Raw genomic sequence first — 23579 nt, forward strand, 5'->3', positions numbered from 1 at the left:
CACCTGAGGGTCATCACCCTCTGGCACGGCACCCTCATCCAGATCATCCTTGTTCAAATCAGGATCAGGAGCTTGACCCCATCCGGATCTGCCTCCTGCAGAGATGCCATCTTTGGTCTTTTGGGCAGAACAGGCTGTCTTTCCTTGGATCTCTTTGATCCCGTAACCTTTCTAGCCAGGAAGGCTTTGTGCAAAAGCAGAACAAACTCCAGAGAAAATCCCTCAGATCCTCGGCCCCCTGCTCCAATGGACTGTTCGCTGAATCAGCTCCTCGTCCTGGCCTTCCTCAGCCCCCTGCACCGCAGGAGAGGGGAGGAAAGGAATCACTGGCCACTGAGTGCGATCCCCTGCGGGTACTGAGGCAGCAGAGACCCCAGTATTAACCACAGCTATGCTCCAAGAAGATCGGGAGGCCTTTTCTGGTTCTAGCCATCCCGCCCCCCCCCCCCACAGAGGAACCGTCCCTCCCCCGATGCAGAGCCCGTGCAGATGGAGTGGGAATTGAGTCGGGCTGACTAGAGCCCGCAGGACCTGCAAGCCATGAGAAACGCAGTCAGTAAACAGAATGCGGCCCAAGCGCACCACTTCGAAATAGGCTGCACCACGTGGCCGCACCGCTGAGCCGCATGCCCCCAACAGAAGCGTCGCATGGGAAGCCTTTGGCAGGCCGATGCAACTCGCAAACCAGTTTGCCGTGCACCAAAAAACTTTTCCCACCAGGGCAAAAAAGAAAAATGCTCCTGATCCCAGTAGCCCAGCTGGCAAAGCGCCCCACACTGAATAGAGACTGAATCTCTTGTGTCTTTCCCCCTTACTTCTGGTTTTTTTTTTTTTTTTAAAATAAACTTAATTGCCCATAAATACAGAAGGGGTACTTTGCTGAAAAAACCAGCAACAGGCAGGAGGGGGCCAGTCCCTGGCTATCAAGACCTCTGGTACCAGTCGGCTACAACAGTCAGGGGTATCCAATCCCCTGGTAGCCCAGCTTGACCAGAGGGATGGCTCACACTGGAACCTAGCACCTAGGGGAGCCCCTCCAATCGACTGGAAGCCAAACACTTCTCCTTAACTCCAAAAATTTTAAATTCTCAGTCAGAACTGCAGGTTTTCACCTCTGGAGACCAAAATATTGAGGGACTGCAGATGGTACTCTCAGATATGTAGCAGTGCCTCAAAGTTTTTGTTTTCTGCCTCCATCTGCTGGTAGGGATGCAAAATCCACTTGTCTGAACTGATTTGGGTATGAACAGGAATAGTGTTCTATTTCCACCAGGTCTCTGAGATGCCAATGGAGAAATTACTTACCTGATAATTTAGTTTTCCTTAGTGTAGACAGATGGACTCAGGACCAATGAGTATAGTGTGCTCCTGATAGCAGTTGGAGACAAGAGTCAGATTTCAATCTGAAGTCAGCACTACATATACCCGTGCAGGAAGCTCTGCTCTTCAGTATTCTCCTCAAAAAGCAATTGTGGATATATGTGTGTGTGTGAATAACTTGATTAGCTGGAGGCCGCCAGTGCACTCAACCGAGAAACACTGACACCTGGTAATTGTGGGTGTCTTAACTAGGGGTAAAGCATGGCTTACCCATGCTTGTCCTTTTCTCGGGGGTTGTCATCCGAGGTTTCCGTATTCTGAGGCAGCCATGGGCAGGATACTGAGTCCATCTGTCTACACTAAGGAAAACAAAATTATCAGGTAAGTAATTTCTCCATTTCCTAGTGTGTAGCAGATGGAATCAGGACCAATGGGATGTACCAAAGCTACTCCCGAACTGGGTGGGAGGCTGCCCGTGGCCCACTTAGTACTGCCCTTGCAAATGATGTGTCCTCCCGGGCCTGGACATCCAGGCGGTAGAACCTCGAGAAGGTGTGAATGGAGGACCATGTCGCTGCCCAACAGATCTCGGCAGGTGACAGCATCTTGGTTTCTGCCCAGGACACTGCCTGGGCTCTGGTTGAATGGGCCTTGACTTGTAGAGGTGGAGGCTTCCCTGCCTCTATGTAGGCCACCTTGATTACTTCTTTGATCCTTGTTTCTTCCCACTGTGAAGGACGAATAGGTGTTCCGTCTTTTGTACGGATTCCGACTTTCCAGGTATCGGACTAGTAGTCTGCCGATGTTAAGATGGCGAGGAAGGCGCGAGTCTTCAGAGTCCTTATGCTTGTCTGGAGATGGCAGCGAGATGGTTTGGTTTAGATGGAAATGAGAAACCACCTTTGGAAGGAAGGAAGAGACAGTGATTAACTGTATGGATGCCGGTGTGAATCTGAGGAATGGTTCCCGACAGGATAGTGCTTGAAGTTCGGAGATGCGATGGGCTGAACATATTGCCACTAGGAATGCAGTCTTCAAGGTTAGAAGCCGTAGACACAGCCCATAGGTAGGTCTGAAGGAAGCTCCCGCTAGGAAGTCTAGTATTAGATTGAGGTTCCATAGGGATACCGGCCACTTTAGTGGTGGTCGGATCTGTTTGACACCTTTCAAGAAGCGGGAGACGTCTGGGTGTGAAGATAGACTGATGCCGTCCACTTTGGCTCTGAAGCCAACGCGGCCACCTGAACCTTGATGGAGTTGAGAGACAACCCCTTCTGTAAGCCGTCCTGCAGAAATTCCAGTATCGTGGGGATTTTGACTGTCCGTGGAAGTATGTCGTGGTCTTCACATCAGGCTTCGAATATTCTCCATATTCGTATGTAAGTTAGAGATGTGGAAAACTTGCGTGCTCGGAGCAAGGTGTCAGTCACTGCCCCCGAGTATCCGCTCTTCTTCAGGCGCGTCCTCTCAATGGCCAGACCGGAAGAGAGAATTGAGTTGGGTCTTCATGGAGGATTGGTCCTTGGTGGAGCAGATCCCTGTGTGGAGGTAGAGACAGGGGGCTCCCCTCCAAAGGTCTTTGCATGTCTGCGTACCATGGACTTCTTGGCCAATCCGGGGCCACTAGAAGTACTAGCCCCCTGTGGTGTTCTATCTTGCGGATGATCCAGACCAGTAGTGGCCATGGAGGAAAGGCATACAGCAAGTCTTCTTGTGGCCAGGTCTGGACGAGAGCGTCGATCCCCTGGGATTGTGGGTCTCTGCAGCTGAAGAAGTTGGGAACTTGGGCGTTCGACCGGGTTGCCAGAAGATCCATGGCTGGAGTTCCCCAGCGGTTTATTATCAACTGGAATGCTGTGGTCGACAGCATCCATTCCCCTGGGTCTAGACTTTCTCTGCTGAGGTAATCCACAGTGACATCGTCTTTTCCTGCGATGTGGGCGGCTGAGATCCCTTGTAGGTTTGCTTCCGCCCACGCCATTAGGGGATCTATTTCCAGGGACACCTGTTGGCTTCTCGTTCCTCCCTGGTGGTTGATGTAGGCCACTGTTGTGGCATTGTTCGACATGACTGACCAATTCTCCCCGGAGTCTGCGACTGAACCACAGGCAGGCTAGTCTGACTGCTTGGGCTTCCAGTTGGTTGATGTTCCATCCCGACTCTTCCTTGTCCCATTGCCCTAAGCCGTCAGTTCCTGGCAGTGTGCTCTCCACCCTCGTAGGCTCGCATCTGTGGTGAGCAAGACCCAGGTTGGTGGGGATAGCCTTACTCCCTTGCTCAGATGGTCTTCTTGTAGCCACCATAGGAGCTGGATCTGTACATCTGCCGGTAACTGGAGTCGAACGGTGTAGTCCTGGGAATTCGGGTTCCATTATGACAGTAGGGAATGTTATAGTGGTCGCATGTGGGCCCTTGCCCATGGGACGACTTCTAGGGTCGATATCATGAGGCACAGTACTTGGAGGTAGTCCCATACCGTGGGGAGAGCGCCGTTCAACAGTTTTCTCAACTGGTCCATCAATTTCCTTCTCCTTGTAAGGGGAAGGACAACCTTGTCTTGTTGGGTGTCGAACCGGACTCCCAGGTATTCTAGTGATTGGGAGGGCTGCAGGCAGCTCTTGGTTGTGTTGACGACCCACCCGAGATTCTGTAGTAGATTGACTCTGGTGCTCGCCTGATGACTTTCTTCTGGTGATTTTGCTCTGATCAGCCAATCGTCCAGGTACGGGTGTACGAGGATTCATTCTTTCCTCAGTGTTGCTGCCACTACCACCATGATTTTGGTGAACGTCCGAGGGGCAGTAGCTAGTCCGAAGGGTAGCGCCCGGAACTGGTAATGGTGGTCCATGATCGCGAAGCGTAGGAAGCGCTGGTGGTCATGATGGACCAGGATGTGCAGATAGGCTTCTGACAGGTCCAGGGAGGTCAGTTCTCCCAGCTGCACTGCCCTTATGACCGAATGTAGGGTTTCCATGCGGAAGTGTGGTACCCTCAGGTAGCGGTTGACCAACTTGAGGTCCAGGATAGGCTGGAACGTTCCCTCTTTCTTGGGGACGACAAAATAGATAGAATAGTGCCCAGTATTTTGTTGGTGCATGGGCACCGGCGTTATAGCCTCTATGGAGAGCAATTTTGTCAGTGTGGTTTCCACTGCCGTCCTCTTGGAGGGGGAGTGGCAAGGGGATTTCACAAATTTGTCTGGGGGGATGCTGTGGAAGTCCAGATAGTATCCCTCTCGAATGATGGTTAGGACCCACTTGTCTGACGTTATCTCGACCCATCTTTGGTAGAATAGGGCAAGCCAGCCCCCTATGGCTTTTTCCTGTGGATGGGTCTGTTGATTCTCATTGTGGGGTGCGGCTGGGGCCTGGACCTGAGCCGGCTCCCCTCTTGTTGTGTTTGTTCTGAAAGGACTGGCCCCTGCCTGCAGGGCGAGGTGCTTGGTCTGTATTCTTGTATGGTCTGAAGCGCTGTGATCCTCTGCCCTTGGATGTTTGGGGAGAGGGGCGATGGCTTCTTTTGTTCTTGTCCACCGGTAGCCAAGGTACTAGGGATTCGCCCCATTTGTCGGCTAACTTCTCCAGTTTACTTCCAAACAGGAGGATTCCTTTAAAGGGCATTCTCGTGAGTTTCGTCTTGGAGGTCACGTTGGCTGACCAGCTTTGGAGCCAGAGTTGTCTTCTGGCTGCCACAATAGAATAGACGCCCCTGGCTGAAGTGCGAACCAGGTCGGACGTCGCATCCGTGAGGAAGGATATCGCTGGTTCTGTTTCGACGGGCGTGGTAGCGTTCCTGGCAAGTGATAAGCAGACACGTGTCACCACGGCACAGCAGACAGCGATCTGTAGTGACATAGCTGCTGCATCAAATGTTTAAGGATGGATTCCTGACATCTGTCCTGGGCATCCTTGAGTGCCGCTCCTCCTTCGACTGGAATGGTAATGCGCTTTGTGACAGCGCAGACCATGGCCTCCACTTTGGGGAACACCAGGAGTTCTTTGGCTGAGGGTTCCAGTGGATATAGGGCTTCTAGGGCCCATCCTCCTTTGAAACTAGCCTCCGGAGCATTCCATTCCAAGTCGATCAGTTGTTGTACGGCCTACAGCAATGGGAAATGGCGTGAGGCCTGACGGAGCCCGACCAGCAGAGGTTTCGTCTTTGGCTCTGCTGTGGCGCTTGTGCCTGGGATGGCCAGCTCCTTCAAGCTCAGAGACACGAGGTCTGGTAACTCGTCACTGGAGAAGAAATGCATCATGGTTTGGTATGGTTCCGTTCCTGGAGGGATTTCTCCTTCCTCCAGGGAGTCTGGTTCTTCCTCTGAGGTGTGTTTGTCCCCTAAGAGGAGGCTTTTGTCTGGAGGGGACACGTCTCAGGGAGGCCGAGAGGGGCCTGGAAGGTTTTGATCTTCTGGTGGTGGCGGCTGTATCGCCGGTGGCACCGATTGTGCCTGGACAAAGGTTTGCAGCCCTTTGAAGAATTCTACCCAGGAAAAGGTTCCTGGGTCCATATTGAAGCCAGTGGCGTTTTCAGAGGGGCCCAATTGAGTAGGGACCGAGCCGGGTATAGAGAGGTCCAGGGTACTGTCGTTGGTGGAGCCGGATTCCTCTACTGGCTGGGAGGGGGGGGGGGGGGGGGCGCCTTGTCCTGGTTCCCCCTGGGCCTCTTTGCACCGCAGGCACAGGGCCGAAGCCACTACGTGTTATGCTGCTCTCAGGTGGCAGGCTGGGCAGAGAGCTTGTCCCTTGGCCGGAGGTGCCATGATTTGAGTGCGTGGGTCGCTCAAAACTCGTCTGTACGCCTATATGCGCACACCGGGAGGCTTAGATATGCGCTCCGGGTGCATTGAAGATGTGCGTGCAAGCTGCGGAAAATGTGCGTGCAGGCCGCTATGTGCGCCTAGTGAGAGATGCACGTGCCGCTGTGCGCACTGGCTTAACTTGTGTGCCCGGCGCCGCTGAGCGCTCGGCACCTTTGTGTGCGTCGCTGTGCCCCGGCACCTTTGTGCGCGTCAGTGTGCACCCGGCACAGGTGCATGCGCCACTATGCGCATAAGTAGTTTATGCGCCCGGCTCGCCGCTGTGCGCACGGCTCAATTATGCGGACAATACGGCAATCAGGGGGGGGGGGGAAGATGGCGCCGGCGGCCATGCGGGCAAAATGGCGACCCCCCCTGGAGGATCTCCACGAGGTCTAGCCCGGATGGGGCTGCTCAACCTGATGGGACAGATGCCGGCGGGCGATCTGTGTGGCTATCCGAGCCTCAGAGACTGGAGACTTTAAGAAGAGTTTTTTTTTTTTACCTTACCTTGTCTCGGCGCTTCCCTGTCTCGTGCCGGGCGGTCTCCAGCTGCGGGGGGAGAGGGAAATACCTTCACCGCCACACTCGGTATTGCACCCGTTGCCTCTCAGCTGCTCCCTCCTGGGGGTTAAGGCCACTCCGGGAACCAGCTACCGGACCGAGGCTTACCTCTGAGGGATCTTGGAAATCACCTCAGGAATTCTCGACTGGGGGAGGCATCTTGTAGAGGTAAGATTTTGAATTTTCTTTCTTCTTTGGTTTGGATTTCCTAACCTGTGCAAGCCTGTGTAGAGTCCAAAACTGCTATGGAGATGGAGAAATGCTGAAGAGCAGAGCTTCCTGCATGGGTATATGTAGTGCTGACGTCAGCATTGAAATCTGACTCCGTCTCCCATCTGCTATCAGGAGCACACTATACCCATTGGTCCTGAGTCCATCTGCTACATGCTAGGAAATTATAGTATATCTATCTCTTCAATCTGTGCTATACACTTACTCTCCCATCTTATTTTTTAGACTTAGCATTTGTATACAGACATTTCAAATTATGATTTTGTATTAACAACCTACTACAGAGGGAGCAGAATGCTTGAACAGCTATCTTTCACAGGTACAGTTTCTTAGGCAGGAGACTTGGGTAGGTGAGGTGGTAGAACAATAAGCAGGCAGGGAAGGGGGAGGTGGCAGAGAGGTGCACCTGTTATAGTTGTGTTCTCAAACAGTATTTGAATTCTGAGCCTTGTGTGTTTTAATATTTGAAGTCAAGCTGACATTTGATCATTATTTGGTATGACTTGCTCATTTGAGATTGTACAGAGCAAAGTATCTATATTAAATTTTTCCTGGAAGCAAATCATTTTAATTGTTCAAAAGTCATGTACATTTTAAAGGCATAAGCATAACTTAGTAGGACATTATAACATTTTCAATTGGTATTGAAAGTTACTTTTAACCTTGCCAACTGATTTGCCATCATCCTGCAAAAATGTTAAAGCAGCTTTCTATCAATCTTTATTCTTTTCATGGTTTTACTATATAGCTAAAATATTCATTGCTACATTTTCCATTTAAGATACAAGTTTGCAACTAACCCCAATCTGTAATATGTCTTCTGTAGAAGATCCACAACTGAAGCTACTATTAAAATATAATGGTGATTCATGCCATGTCAACTAAGTAAGAAAAGGAAAATCAATCCAGCTTGGGAGCTGAAAATACCTACCTTTGACCCCCACTAAGTTCTGTTAGGTTTTCCTTCCATGTGCTTCCCAGTGCAACTTTAAATTCTAGTCCAAGCAGGACAGTTTGCCCTTCTGGAGGTGCCAGCATAGCATTGGCACCTGGCAAAAGAGTTGAGAAAATTGAACCAAAATCCTTGTTCACCTAGAAATAAGAGCACAAGTAGTACACTAAAGCATTTCATACTAAGGGACAGATATATTAGCTAGTTGATTTTAAAAGCCCTATGCGCGCCAAAGCTAGGAGATACATGTGACTTGGCCTGGCGCGTGCTGCACAGATATTATAACCCACGTGGGTACACGCATATCTCCCAGTAGGTGCATACAAATTTTTCTCACGAAAAGGGACGGTGCGTGGATGTGGTCTGGGCGGACCAGAACTGCAACATGAAGATTCCGCGCAAGTGTTTATGCGCACAAGCGCATGATGGGATCCCTTACCATGTAACTTTACTTTTGCTATGAATGGCATAAGTCATGTAACAAAACAAACTAGGCTGTTCAGCTGGGTTTTAAGGCTTGGGGCTAATAGGGTAAAAGGGAGGCAAGTTAGCTAAGGAGTTTAGGAAGTCCTCTCCTTTACTGGCCCAAACAGGAAACAAACTGGGGAAACAGGGAATTGCGTCTATGCGTAGCTACTAAAACCCCCCAGTTACGCACTCGAGTCGCCATAGGTGTGCAGATGCACGTGTCAATATAAAATCATGTGCACATGTACACATATATAGCTGATTTTATAACTCATGCGCGTATGTCATAAAATCTCCACGTCCATGTGTGCGTACCGGCAAACACATGCACATGTGCACCCACATCCAGGTCTTAAATTCTTAGCCTTTCCCTCCCACAGACATAAAATGAGTACATGTGGCCCTAACTGCTTTGCCAAATGTAGCATAGTACCATATACAGTGTACATTTAGATAGAGTTTAGAAAAAGAGGCTTTCATTTGTTTAGCTTAAATACTGAAGGTTGAACAATAAAAATGTTTTCCCACTAGTACATTTTGCAATGAAGTAAAAATGAAGAAAAGCCCAAATCAACCTTGACTATCACATCTCTCTTCTATATGGATGAATCACAGCTACAAAGTATGACTTGACCTCAATCTGAATGCCAAGTATTAAAGGATATATTTATTCAAAATCCTAAAAAAAAAAAAAAGCCTGCAAAAGTGACATACTGAAAATATAAAGCAGGAAGAAATTATGGGCCACTTTCCTCACAGCTAAACACACCCATGTCTGACAAGTTATAATCATATTTGCAAAGAATGTATGAGGAATATCAAGGATGGAAATACATTTACAAAACTTAGGTGCCAGTCAAAAACGGTATTTTATTTATATTTTTTTAGAAGCCTGGGAAATTGTTTTCCTTACCTTTTTCTATCAATTTTACTCATTTTCATTATTTTGTTTGTTTCACTTTATTTCTTATTTTTCTTTTTTATGTATTTTTTAAATTAAAATTTGTATATTTTTCTATTTTTCCTTTATTTTTGTTTTCTCAATTTTAGGTGTCCAGGTGACCTGGCTCCCTGGATTTTTCCAGCTCTAACACTTATTAGCAGAGACCTGCAAAATATTTGCAGAGGACCCAAACCTCGCATTTCCCAGCCTGATGGCAATGGTGTCATGTGCTCATTGCTTTTTATTTAGTTTTTTAAATCAGTATTAGTCTCTCTCCATTAATCAGTGCAGACCAATATTCCAACACTTCAATCCATGTGGTTTGCTGTCCTATGTCAATGCTACCCATTATAGTGGACTATATATATTGTGCACCCCAATAGTTGCCAACAGACTCCAGTGCACCAGACTGGAGACATTATTAACTAGCTGACAATTTCCTTTTCTCTAGAACAATCAGGCCAGTCCATTACAAGTGGTTATGCATACCAACTAGCAGATGGAGACAGAACAAAGGCTCGCTGATGTCACTCCTCATATCTGTGCACAGACATCAGCCTGCCAGTAAATTCTGCAAAAGCTAACTGTGGACACTAAGACCATAAATCATTACCATTTCAGTTCTTCCCATTTCTATAGACTTTTTTTTTTTTTTTTTAACTTCCAGAAAAACAAGACAACGAAAGAACCAACAAAACAAACAGCTTGATCGTCATGTGGAAAATGGAAAACCATATCTCCTCTCCCCCCTCCCCCAATACTCACCAAGATCTTAGGCTCTGAATGATATGGCACCCATACACATTTTCAGGATCATTTGCCATGAACATAAAGGTATACATTCAGAAGGCAGCATAGGGAGGGAACATGGACCAGCCTGACAGTTCTAGAGGAAAGGAAATTATCAGGTAAGTAGTAATTTCTCCATCTTCTTCATCCAGTCAGGCTGGTCCATTACAAGTGGGATGTACCAAAGCTATTTCCTCAAGAGGTAAGATGCTGCCTGCACCCCCGTCAACATTGCTGAAGCAAAAGAAGCATTCTCCTTTACACAGACATCTAGACAATGCTTTGAAAAGGTATGGAAGGATGATCACGTTGCTGCCTTGCAAAACTCAAATGGAGATACCAGCTGAAGCTCTGCCCACAATGTAGCCTACGCTCTCATGGAAGGAGCTCAAACCTGCTTTGGTAAAGGCAATTAAGCTTCCACATACATATCCGTGACCACCTCCTTTATCCATCGGCCACTATCACTTTAGAGGCTGCTGCTCCTTTTTGCATACCGCTATACAAAACAGAGATGGTCCGAAGTCTGAACTGATTTGTCACCTTGAGGTGCACATCCCAGGGATGTAGAAGCACATATTTTGCTGCATCTCCCTCCTGGACTACAGATTCAAGTTGTAAACCAACTTCTGTGCGGAGACTTCTTGTGGCTGAGTGGTATTCATGTAGACATGGCAGCAAAGTAGTATTGGGTGAAATTACACAGAAATACAGTTTACCATTAAAAATTAATAGAACTTCAACAAAATAAATTCAGAAATTTCACTTGTATTTATACACTTGTTTAAACAAATTTACTTTAAATGAAAACCAAACTCTCTCTCTCTATATATATATCATCTTTTCTATTTCTTGTACTCTTAAGGTATTACCCAAATATTAGATACTTTCAAACATATAAATACAATAGAAACTAAAATCAGATAAGTAAATTATCTCTAAAAAAATATGTATTGTTAAAATAGTCACTTGTTTCATGGGTTAAGAAGTGATACTTTGTATGACTTTTGATCTTTTAGCTATCAAGACAGTCTCAAATATGAATCTCCAGGTAAGTATAATTTTATTCTTTTCTTTTTGTTTTTCTGTTTCTTTCTTTACTTTTACTTTGTTAAATGAGCTCAGGTCTGGCGTGTGTGAAAGTTATTTGTGCATGTATATGGTACCAACATAATTCTTTACTTTGTCTTTATTCGCTGGCCAGTTAATGACTATTTTCTTTTTTCTCACTTTCTTCTCTCTACTAGCCTATTCTTTAAATAGCTAAAAAAGAAAAGCTATTTTCCTCACCGCTCTTGGATCTTCTGAGAACTAGTCAGTAGTGTTCCCTAGTATGAGTGTCTGCGACAGCTTGTTGTAACTATGTATATTCTAGCTAGCTAAAATAAAAGATAATTCACATGCCCTATTACTAAACTCACAGAATAACTAATAATTCACTACCTCAGTTTAATTCATCTTCAAAATCTACTAGCTAATGTTGCACTCATCACGGGACAACATGTAAATTAACAAACTATTGTAAACTCAACTTAAATTGCATTGGAAATCATAACATTCATTCATTCATACATTACCACTCACTCAGTTCTGTATTTGGTAGGCCTTAAGTTAGGTGAGCCCTCACAGCACTTCCTTCCCCTTCAATGGCCATCTCCTAACTCTTGTAACTGTCACCATCATAGCTGGAGTTATTCATGCTCTGTATGTCGTCGAGAGGGAAAATAGTTCCAGGCATTGTTTATGTCCCTGTCTTTGTATTGTTTCTTTGATTCCTTTTTCATTTTTTCTTGTTATATTTTGGGTTACTTAGGTGGCATTTAATTTTTTTTTTTCCTATTTTTGAATTTAGTCTCTATGCTTTAACTGGTTCTTATGTACTTGCGCTGGTCTTTTCACTCAAATACAGGGAAGCCAACAACATGAATTCCTGGATACGAAATCTCTTATAAGCTTGGTGATATAGTTAACTCTTAGTTGGTGATGACGTGTTTGCCCGTTCTAACTTTTATGGGACTGTGCGGTCTATACCAATCTCTCTTAATGAAGGTTTTTCTCTTTTAGCTCTACAAAACTATTTATTTAAAAAAATATTTCCTAACATTTAATTTTTTTTCTCTCTCCAAACTTTGATTTTTCTCAGGTGTTTAAAAAAGTTATTAATGTTTTAATTTAAACTCTATTGATTTCAGTACTTTTTTTTTTTTTTTTTAAACTTCAGACTTTTATAGTTTTCTTTAAAAGTCCTTGTTTAAGGTTTCCTTTGCAGTGTTCTCTGCGCCAGTGAGGTAATTAAAAGCCTCTAAGGAGGAATTTAGCTGTTGTACAAGTCTTTGGTGTTCCCTAACCTGAATACTACCCAAAATTTACAGGCGCTGCGCTAGGTCAGTGCACGGTGCTGCTGATAACCCGGCACCACATCTGGAACAGAGGAGGGGGGGGGGGGGACCTGCTGTGATCGCCTGCTGTGCATCAGTGATGAATGATGATGTCACTGACGTGCTGGCTTTGCTCATGACGGTGCGTGCATGTGCGGTCAAGCACCGCGACACTGCTGGCAGGGAGGGCACAAGGGCGTGTGGTGGAGGTCTGGAAGCGGCCCATTGGGCCAACCCGGGGGGGGGGGGGGGGGGGGGGAAGGGAGCTACCTGGGCTGCAAGCCCTGGCTCCTTCCCCCCATGCGGCTGCCTCACCGAACTTGTAGATCTTGGCTATTTCCGGCTACATTTGGCCGGATCAAAAAAAACAACATAATTTGGCACTATTTGGCTCTAATTTGATAAAAAAAAAAAAAAGGGAGGAGGAAGAGGGCACTTTAAGCTCTTCATCGGTAGCCATGTTGCGCTGTTGTAAGCCCAGAGCCCCTGCTCGCCACACGGCCCCATGAGGGGATCCATACAGTGCAGCCCCATCCGAGGAGGAATTGCTGGGTGTGCGGCCGTCCTAAAATCCCCAAGGGGGGGCACAGGGCCAAGAGATCACAAGGCACCTTGGGGGAAGAGCCACACAAAGGTCCCATTTCCCTCCGAAGGACCCGCTGGCCAACTCGAGCAATTCTGAGCATGGCAGCGCAGCAAGGGGGACAGGATCGAGGCTTCCTAGGGGTAGACACCCTGCTGGAGGTGGCTGCATCCCTCAGTCCTCCCCTTCTGCCCTCCAGCCAGTGAGGTGGGGACTTCATGGGGACCTCACAGCCAGCCATCCAGACGGTTTCACCCCCGTGGGAACAGAGTGGTATTCAGATGGGGGAGCCCAGCCATTCAACTACCCTGCCTTTCCGTGCAGCGCACCACTAGTGCAGATGCCAGCCTGGAGGGCTACAGAGGCTGTACCTCCTTCCTGGCCTGCGTGGCTATACTCGGGCCTTCTTGGTCTTTATCAGGAGGACCAATCACAATGGCAACCTGGGGCGCCCCTGGGGCATGAGGAAATAGGCTTCCGGGTATGCTCTGTGCCCGCAAGCCCAGAGCACCAACTTGCCTGCCCTACAAGAGCCTGCGGCAGCAGTTCCCTTACACCCTGGGGGATGCCTGGTCCTGACTGCTTCCAGCGCTTCAGCACCTAGTGAGAGAGCAGGCCCTTCGGATTCACTGGACCTCCGGAATGTCATAAATGTGGATCCCACTCTGTCTCCTGGGGGGTACAATCAGCGGTCCCTGTGCCTGCTGAAGATGAGTCAAATGTTATTCCTGTGGTTGGGGAGACTTCTAATCAACCACTGGGGGTAGAAGGGGTAGCCATAGAACAACCCCTTGCTGAGAACAGCAAGGTTGTGGGGTGGAGGCACTAAAGGAAAAGTAGGAGGCACTACCGCCACTCTGACTTCTCGGGCAGAAGGAGTTCCTCATCAGTATCCTCCTCTGGTTTACATAGGTCATTATGACAGAGGCGTAGTACAGTACCGCCTCTGCTAGCGCAGACTTACCAGCCCTCAACACTACTAAGCAGTTTTGGCAGGTGTCCCGCGTTCACTCCGGTGCCAATACGTTGACATATTTAGCCTGATGGAAGGGTGCAGACAGGAGGAAAGGTCGCGCAAGGGGTGCAGGTGGCAGGAAGCCCCTTTGGGTCCCAAGTGGGTTTCAAGGACCATTAATGACTGGGAGCAGTCCTTTGCACGACTGGTATTAATAGTTGGCCAGGCTGACCCCTCACAGCACTTGGTAACGTGGTCATACCTGGACACCATTGTCAGTGCTCACGCCGAATTCAAGGGATTTGCTTGGCTGAACTATGATGAGCAGTTCAGAGAGAGGATGGCGGACACACCATCCATGTCCTGGGGCATTCACGACGTCGAGCTGTGGCTGACACACAATAGTGCGGAGCTTGGAGGTTCAAGCTAACAATTGCTCCTTTCGTCCCCAGGGGAGCTCCCAAGGTCAGGGACATGAATCTAACCCCACCGTCGAAGCCTGCTGGAGATATAACAATAACAAATGCACAAAGAAAGCTCCTGGTAGTAGAGGCAAGTAGTCCTTACATAAGAATCTAGACTCCAGTTAGGAGGGAGCAGCTGGTGATGGGTCTCAACCTTTACCCAAATAGGTGTGCAGTGGTTAACTCTGCATGAGGGTTTTAAAAACGGCTTCAGAACCCCTTACAAGGGTCCTCTGAACCCGCTGAGCCATACGAATGCGCCTTCTGCTATCAGGTTTTCCAAGGTCATGCGGGAGAAGCTGTCGGTGGAGATTAGTCTCAGGTGGGTGGCAGGTCCATTTCCCCTCTGCCTCCCTTCGACAGAATGGTTTTATCACCATTGGTGGTGGTAACAAAGAAAGAGTCAGGTAAGGTCAGGCTTATACATAACCTCTCTTACCCAGCTGGTCGGGCAGTGAATGATTTCATCCCCCAGGAGGCATGTATGGTCCAATACGCTTCCTTTGACAGCACGCTCAACCTCCTCATGGATTGTGGGGAGGGGGCTCTCATTGCCAAGGTGGACAGAGTCTGCCTTTCAGCTCTTACCAGTGCATGCAGACGACTTCCCTCTTCTGGGGTTCTTCTTTGAGGGCACTTATTACTTTGATAGGTGCATGTCCATGCAGTGCTCAGTTTCATATGCACATTTTGAGGTTTTCAGCACCTTCTTGCATTGGGAGTTGCCCTGGCACACTGGTTTGACAAGAGTCATTCACTACTTTGATGATTTTCTATATGTGGGCCCTTGCAAATTAGACGTGTGCCACAGACTCTTCTTTGGCTTTCAAGCCATGGCCAGAGTCTTTGGCACTCTGCTGGCAGCAGACAAGTTGGAACTGCCAACCAAGGTGCTCACGTTCCTTGGCATCGAATTTGACACCACTCAAATGTTGCCCAGACTTCTGGCCAACAAAATTCAGAAGCTGCTCGAACTGATCCAGAGCATGCCTGGCTCACAAGGTAACCCTAGCCGCAGTGCAAACCCTAATCGGGAGCTTGGCTTTCGTTTGTTGGGTAATTCCAATGGGGCAGGCATTTCTGCGCTGATTGATTATTGCATCCTTGACAGTCATGAAGAAGTACCACTGCTTGGGAATTACCCATGCTATGCGCAAGGATCTCGGGGTGTGGAAAAACCTTTCTGGCTGATTTCAATGGCTCGGAGGTGCGGTTACCCCCCCAGTATCCAGCTTTGACTAGTGCTGTTCTTAGACGCCTCAGGGGGCATTGGCTTTGGCCTATACTGCCAAAGCAGTTGGTGCATGGAGACATAACCAAATAATTGGCTAGATTCAGGGATCACGAGGAACATTACCTTCCTGGAGCTGTTCCAGATGGTGGTGGTGCTCCATATTTGGCATGAGTGACTGGCGAAGAGAAAAGTGAAATTCTGGTGTGACAACCTAGTGGTCGTGCATATAATCAATCAGCAGTTTGCGAGATGCACTCCTGTTTCAAACTCCTGAGGCTCATGGTCTTGTGGTGTTCGCAGATAAACATGTTGGTGTGGGAGAGGTACATCCCTGGCATTTGCAACGAGACTGCTGATTGATTTTCTCTTTCTAAGTGGGAAGACTTCCGGAGGCTCACGCCAGGTGCTGAAGAGAAGGGGACGCCTGGTCCTGTACAACTCTGGAGCCAGGAAGCACTTGACTTGGACTTCCTGGAAGCCTCCGACCAGATAGAGGACATGAGCCTTTCACACAGGATAGTGGAATACATTACACAGGCTAAACAGTGAGGCGCGTCTCGAGGTACAGTCCAAATCTGCCTGGCTGTTTACACCTTCCTTGCAAAGGCCCAAGGTTTGCCCAACCCAGTAAGGGACTTTGCGGTTAGGCGTGTCCTTGCTGGTTGGGCCAAATACAATCCACAAGTCCCTGACCTGTGCCATCCTATCCTGCATGATTACCTGCTTTGCCCTATGGTGCTGTCTGCCTTCAGTGGTACTGGACCAATTCGAGCTGGTCTTGTTCTGAGCTGCCTTTTGTATTGCATTCTTTGCCACATGTTGTGAGAGCAAATTAGTTGCCGTGGCCAGCTGTAGACACAACCGCTCCAGTCTCAGAGCCTGTGATGTTTTCATCGCCGATGGGAAACAGACTTTCCAGATATGGAGATCAAAGACTGACCAGCTCGGCCGGGGGTGGGGGGGCATCGGTCACATTCACTGCCGTACTGGGTCTGGTTACATGTTCCGTTGCTAGCACACCACGTTGCTAACGTGGTGTGCTAAGGGGGGGGGGGGATAGGGTAGTTATTGCATGCCAACTCACTCTGAGCAACTATCAATTTAACGCTATCCTTAAGCACGCCTTGGATATGGCTGGGCTGAGGTCAGAACAATTTGGAATTCATTCTTTCTGAATCGAGGCAGCCTCGAGTTTGGCTGCATCTGGGTTATCGAGTACCTTAACGATTTGGGTATGGAATCTCACGAGAGTTATCTTCCATCCTCCCCCCCTTGCGCAATTTCATTTAACACCTTCTGTCTTTCAGGCCCCCACCAGCGACATTGGCTGGTATGGATTACTGGACACTTGTTTGTGTTTTGGGCTGAGCAGTGCGCTATAAAAAGCACTATCTGTGGGCAACTGGGCAGAGCGCCAATGAATGGGATAGTGTGATGGCTGGGTTGGAGAGGCATGTATTGGGACCAACTTGCTCCACTGCTGAGGTAGCAACAAACAAGATTTGCCCCTCCATAGGTATTAATCATATGCCTCTGAGGCAATGATTTGGGAACCATGCTGGGGCATCTGCTCTTGGACAATATGAGGAATGACATTGCGATCATCCTGTCCTTAATGCCCTGCTCATTTGGTCAAAGATCATCCCCCGTCCCCAGTTCCTGAACTTGCTATTCTGGGGTTGGTGGATGAAGAAATTAAACAAGCAGATCGGCAATTTCATCGAATGACGGGGTGGCTGCACATGAGGCACCACGACTGGCTATGTGTGGATTGCATGGAACTGTTCTGCAACGATGGGATACATCTCTCAGATATGGGGCAGAACCTGTTCTTGAACAATTTGAAGCATGCTATTCACAGGGTGTTGTTGGGCTCTTAGTCATTGGCCACAGTTGTTTGAGGGAGGGTCCCGAATAAGCCGTATGGCTATCCAGGCTCTATGTTGGGGGTACCCGAGCCAGGAAGGGGGGCCATCAGTTGGAGGCAGTGCACATGTGGTATACCCTTCTTCGATGTGATGGGGGCTGTCTGTCACCATGGCCTGTTGGCTCTAGAGTGGCAGCAGACTGGACCCGCCCTTTGATTGGGGCAGTTACCTTGCTTGGGTAAAGTGGGTGACCGGCAACGCCCTGAAGATATTTATCTCCTGGAAGGCAGGGCCTTGCTTGGTTGCAGCGGGCCCCGGGCTGGAAGTGGCTTGCTGCCTGCACAGAAGGTGGGACACTTGGAAAGTTCCATCTGTAATGGTTCAGGTATGCGGTTATGGTTGTATATTAGTAATAAAGCTGCGGCCAATTTTATCCCACATCTGGCCTCTTTGGTGCTTTGGAATCTGTCAGAGTGTGGTTGTAGCTCCTCCCCCCCTTTGGCAACAAATGATCATGGCTGCCTGGGTTAAGGTGCAGTGCCAGGTCAGTGCACAGTGCCGCTACCTCGTTGCCGTGCCTGGAGCAGAGGAGGGGGGTTCGCAGCGATCGCCCGTGGCGAGTTGGCGCCGGCGGAAGTGATGTTGCCGACATGTCGGCATGCGCATGTGCAGTTGAGTGTCGCAACGCTGCCAGCAGGGAGAGCACAAGGGCAGGGGACAGGACAGGGGAGGTCCCCAATGATAGCTACTGTCGTGGGGTGGTCTGGGAATGGCCCATTGGGCCGTTTGAAGCCCATGGGCCAGCCAGGGGGGGGCAGGGGCGGCAGCATGGGGGAGCTACTTGGGCTGCAAGCCCTGTCTCCTCTTTTGGCTCCTGCTCCCCACGCTGCTGCCTTGCAGTGAACCCACCCACCCATCCCTTTAATGTTAGGATTATATTTGCTAGTCAGACTTGTTAGTAAGAATTAGCTATGTTTGTTTCTTGTTGCAGCGGGACGGGGGTACCCGAGCTGGGAGAGTGTGCCACCAGTTGGAGGCAATGCACAGCATGTGGTATACCCTATTTTGATGAGATGGGGGCTGTCTGTCATCAGGGCCTGCTGGCCCCGGAGCGGTGGCAGACTGGATGCCGCTGTCCTTCGTTTGGGATAATCACTGTGCTTGGGCGAGGCAGGTGACCGGGAATGCCCTGAAGCTATTTACTTCCTGGAAGGCAGGGCCCCGGGCTGGAGGTGGTGTGCTGTCTGCACAGGAGGTGAGACACTTGGACAGTCCTATTTATGTTATGGCTCGGGTACATGGTTATGGTTGGATATTGTTATTAGTAATAAAGCTGCAGCCAGTTTTATCCCACATCTGATCTCACTGGTACTTTGGAATCTGTGAGTGTGTGTGGCTGTTGTTCCCCACCCCCTTTTTTTTTTGTCTAAATTGGTGACCCCCCCCTCGAGAATCATGGGAGGTTAGCGACATCACTGACGTTTTTGTAACTGGCCTGAACTTTTTATTCTAAACAAGGCTTTCCTACTCCTGCACTCCGCTGCAGCATTTTAAAAAACTAAATAAAAATCAATTGAAAAGAGCTTTGTAACACTCACCGGAGGTGTCTTCAGACTTGGCAGCAGTAGCAAGGGTAGGCTTCTGCTTTTAGTTTTTACTTTCAGTAGCTCTGAAGTCGGGAGAAGGTCTCCCTATAGCAGCATCTTTCTTTATTACTGCTGCATGCTGCCTGTCAGCTTAATTTTCCCGTTCCTTTTGCTAGTCTGTGCAGCAGTTCTTCTGTGAGGACTCTTTCCTTTTATAGTTTTTTTTAATCATTTCGGTTATGGCATGTGTTTCCCAAGAGGGCACGATTGGAACTGTAATCCGTTGCTGCTCTCTTTTCCTTCTTTTCTGTATGGCAGTGGTCCTCTTGTGGCAGGGAAGATCTGATGCAGCTATCCCTTCCCAGATGATTGCAATGATGCTTATTTCCCAGGAAGGGCCTGGTCAGAGCTGCAGCTCTTCACTTCTGACAATCACGACTCAGAATCTCTGCAGTTCCCAGTAACAGACTCACTCCCTTTCGTGGTGCTTCTTTACCCTTGTGAGGAGATCTGGTGCTGGCATCTCTTTCGGCCACGGCTCTCTTCTTTTCTATATTATTCTTTGCTGCAGTGCTCTTGATGATTGAGGCATGACATTTTCTGTTTTATTCACCCTTCTCTTTCTAATAATTCCCAACATTCTGTTTGCTTTTTTGACTGCCACAGCACACTGAACCAACGATTTCAATGTGTTATCCACTATGACGCCAAGATCTCTTTCTTGGGTGGTAGCACCTAATATGGAACCTAACATTGTGTAACTATAGCATGGGTTATTTTTCCCTATACGCATCACTTTGCACTTATCCACATTAAATTTCATCTGCCATTTCGATGCCCAATTTTCCAGTCTCACAAGGTCTTCCTGTAATTTATCACAATCCGCTTGTGATTTAACTACTCTGAATAATTTTGTATCATCTGCAAATCTGATTACCTCACTCGTTGTATTCCTTTCCAGATCATTTATAAATATAATGAAAAGCACAGGTCCCAGTACAGATCCCTGAGGCACTCCACTGCCCACTCCCCTCCATTGAGAAAATTGTCTATTTAATCCTACTCTCTGTTTTCTGTCTTTTAGCCAGTTTGTAATCCACGAAAGGACATTGCCACCTATCCCATGACTTTTTACTTTTCCTAGAAGCCTCTCATGAGGAACTTTGTCAAACGCCTTCTGAAAATCCAAATACACTACATCTACCGGTTCACCTTTATCTACATGTTTATTAACCCCTTCAAAAAAGTGAAGCAGATTTGTGAGGCAAGGCTTGCCTTGGGTAAAGCCAGCTTTGTTCCATTTCTATATGTTCTGTGATTTTGATGTTTAGAACACTTTCCACTATTTTTCCTGGTACTGAAGTCAGGCTAACTGGTCTGTAGTTTCCTGGATTGCCCCTGGAGCCCTTTTTAAATATTGGGGTTACATTAGCCACCCTCCAGTCTTCAGGTACAATGGGTGATTTTAATGATAGGTTACAAATTTTTACTAATAGATCTGAAATTTCATTTTTGAGGTCCTTCAGAACCCTGGGGTATATATCATCCGGTCCAGGTGATTTTCTACTCTTCAGTTTGTCAGTCAGGCCTACCACATCTTCTAGGTTCACCGTGATTTGGTTGAGTCCAACTGAATCATTACCCATGAAAAATCTTCTCCAGTACAGGTACCTCAATATCCTCTTCAGTAAACACCAAAGCAACGAAATAGTTTAATCTTTCCGCGATGGCCTTATCTTCTCTAAGTGCCCCTTTAACCCCTTCTCTAAGTGCCATTTAAATCTGAGACCAACTTCCCGAGAGTTACAGGCAAACTTCCTAGATTTACATTACGGAAATACTTGATAGACATTTTGCAAATTCCATCTGAGTAAATTCCTTCTTTCAACAAAGTTTATTTTCTCCCTTTTAAATCAAGATCTGGGCAGACAGCTGTTTCTTTAATCCCTGTGGCCCTTGGGAATCTTACTGCTTTTCTGGGACAATCTGCTTGTGAAATTGAGAGATCCACATTGTTTCTTTTATATATGATCAGGATCTAAGCTTTATTATGCACAAGTATTTCCTACATATGAATAAAATTTCTTTGGAGAAATTGTTCGGATCTATCCAGATTTAGCCAAAGCTACACAGGAAAGAAGGAAGAATTTTTTAGAAATGCACCAAGAAGTTCTAGCATTAGGCACCTCCTTTCTTCTTAAATATTCCTGGAAATGTATTGTGAAATTAAATGCAGATTCTTGTGTATTTTTTCTCCCAGAGCAGCTCAGGTTATTTATAGATGGAAGGTCTAGAAACCAGCCAGTATTCCTTAGAGCTTTAAGTAGACACATCTATTATATGTGATGATAGGACTGGGTTAATGTACTTTATTATTGTCTTTTCTTCTTGTTTCATTGTTCTTAACTCCTCTTTAATATTTCCTATACCCCCCTCTCATATTTTATTGAACATTATGAGAGCAAGATGGTTGCATTATATTTTTTTCTTCTAATTTAATTTGTAATGCTGTTAGCTCTCATGCTGTTTCTGTGCAAAGTTTTTGTTCTTTGTATTATAAATTGAAATTATATAAATAAAATATTAAAAAAACAAAAATCTGGACCACGCTACTATGCAACAGAGCCATAGCCACTGCTTCAAAGGCTTGCTTAAGCATAGCCTCTATCTTTCTAGCTTCCTGAACTCCCCACTCCAAATTAATCAAATCAAGCAAAGCTTGGTAGAACAGGATGACTTACGTAAACTATGATGGGGTCCTCCTTGGGTCTGAAAGTATGATCCCCTTGTCCAGCAATCAGTAGCATGTGCAAGGATTGAGAAATCAAAGACAATTCTGCAACTGCAACATAAATAGTCTTCCCCATCAGGAAGAACCTTTCCCTCTTCTAAGCTATCCCAAGCACCTTTGGGAGGGGGCTGGAAGAACTTATCCAGAGAATCCTCTGAAAGATGCTGCTTCTCCTCAGACATCCCTGGCTCAAAATCCCTCCCAGAACGCTTCTTCCTCCATGAGGTGTTGAAGTGGATGGAGCCGGAGGAACATCAACAGGCTGCATTGCTTCCTGCCACATACAGCATGGCTGGAGTCATTTAAAAAAAACCAAAACAAAACACTCTTCCCAGGATTGGGAAGACATACCTTATCCTGGGGGAACAGGAAAAGGCAACCCCTCCTGTGGAGGCAAAATCCCTCTTAGACTGCTGGCATTCAGGAAAAAAAGAAAGGGAGGGGGTCCTGCATCTCCAACAGGGCTCCTGCATCCTAAAATGGCCACCGGATCCTTCTCCAAGGAGGAGGAGGAAATCCCCAAGGACTGTACTGCCATTCAGCCAGACACCCCCCCCCCCCCCCCCCCGGTCAAGAACTCACAAGAAGGCATCTGTCCCCAAGCCAAGGAACACTGACTGCACAACTTACAAGTACTCCCTGCCTGCAACAAACACAGGCTGAGCACAGCAAGGTCTTTCTTGCACTGAGTTTCTGGTGCCATTTTGCCTGCATCCTGCAGCTCTTGCATGCAGAGCTCCTCACAGCAATCAAAGCCACCTGAGTTGCCTCCGTGTTCCCCTCTTCCACGTTTCACGATAGCCACTGCCATTAATAATGCTAACATGGAATACACTTAGTTTTTGGGTACTTGCCAGGTTCTTATGGCCTGGATTGGCCACTGTTGGAAACAAGATGCTGGGCTTGATGGACCCTTGGTCTGACCCAGTATGGCATTTTCTTATGTTCTTATGTGCTTCCCCCTCTGCATCACGATCTCCCTTGGCCTCTCTTTTTCTTTTTTATTAGCCACTCAACCAGAAACACCAAAACATTTAAAGAGACACTGCCCAAATAGAGCAAAGGAGGCTTAGCAGAGCAAAAAACAGATTGCACCTGTTTTATTTTTTCTAAATGTCCTAGTAAAAAGGCAACATTCCCTACTTGCCAAAGGAAACCCACAGGAAGGCGGGGTGGAAGGAAGGAGGGGTGGAGGACCCTAAGCATTCATTCACCTGTAGTCCCCCCTGAATGTGCTCCAATGACGGAGGGAATCCATATGGTCACCTCCAGAGCTGCCATCATCCACCAGAACCTAGGCTTGGCTGAATTGAGGGAGGAAGCCCCAGCTATGACCTCAGAAGCCTGAGAGGCCAATATTCTACCTGGTCACGCTCATCTGGGAAAACATCCTTTCATTCTAGGAAATGCCCACTAATATTTCTTCATAATCATCCATCCTAGCTAGACTACAGTCCATAGAATGGAATTCATGTCCACTCTCTGTTGGAGACAGAGAATACTGGCAGGCTGATGTCAGCGCAGAGGTATATGAGGAGTGACATCAGTGAGCCTTTAATCTCTGTCTCCATCTGTTGATTGACATGCAATGGACCGGCCTGAGTAGATGAAGAGGAACTCTATATATAGATACATAAATCATGATGTTCAATAAAGTA

At 47.5% G+C, this 23579-nt stretch overlaps 1 protein-coding gene across 1 annotated transcript in view; it reads right to left on the reverse strand.

The window, feature by feature from the left end:
- SMC2 (structural maintenance of chromosomes 2) overlaps positions 1 to 23579 on the reverse strand; it is a 215027-nt gene that overhangs the window by 17266 nt on the left and 174182 nt on the right. Inside the window, exon 22 of the mRNA XM_029614730.1 lies at positions 7842 to 8002. Within this exon, the coding sequence (XP_029470590.1) occupies positions 7842 to 8002 (161 nt within the window). The remainder of the gene's footprint in view (positions 1 to 7841; positions 8003 to 23579) is intronic.

This window comes from Rhinatrema bivittatum, chromosome 1, assembly GCF_901001135.1.
Source record: "Rhinatrema bivittatum chromosome 1, aRhiBiv1.1, whole genome shotgun sequence".
Lineage (NCBI taxonomy): Eukaryota > Metazoa > Chordata > Amphibia > Gymnophiona > Rhinatrematidae > Rhinatrema > Rhinatrema bivittatum.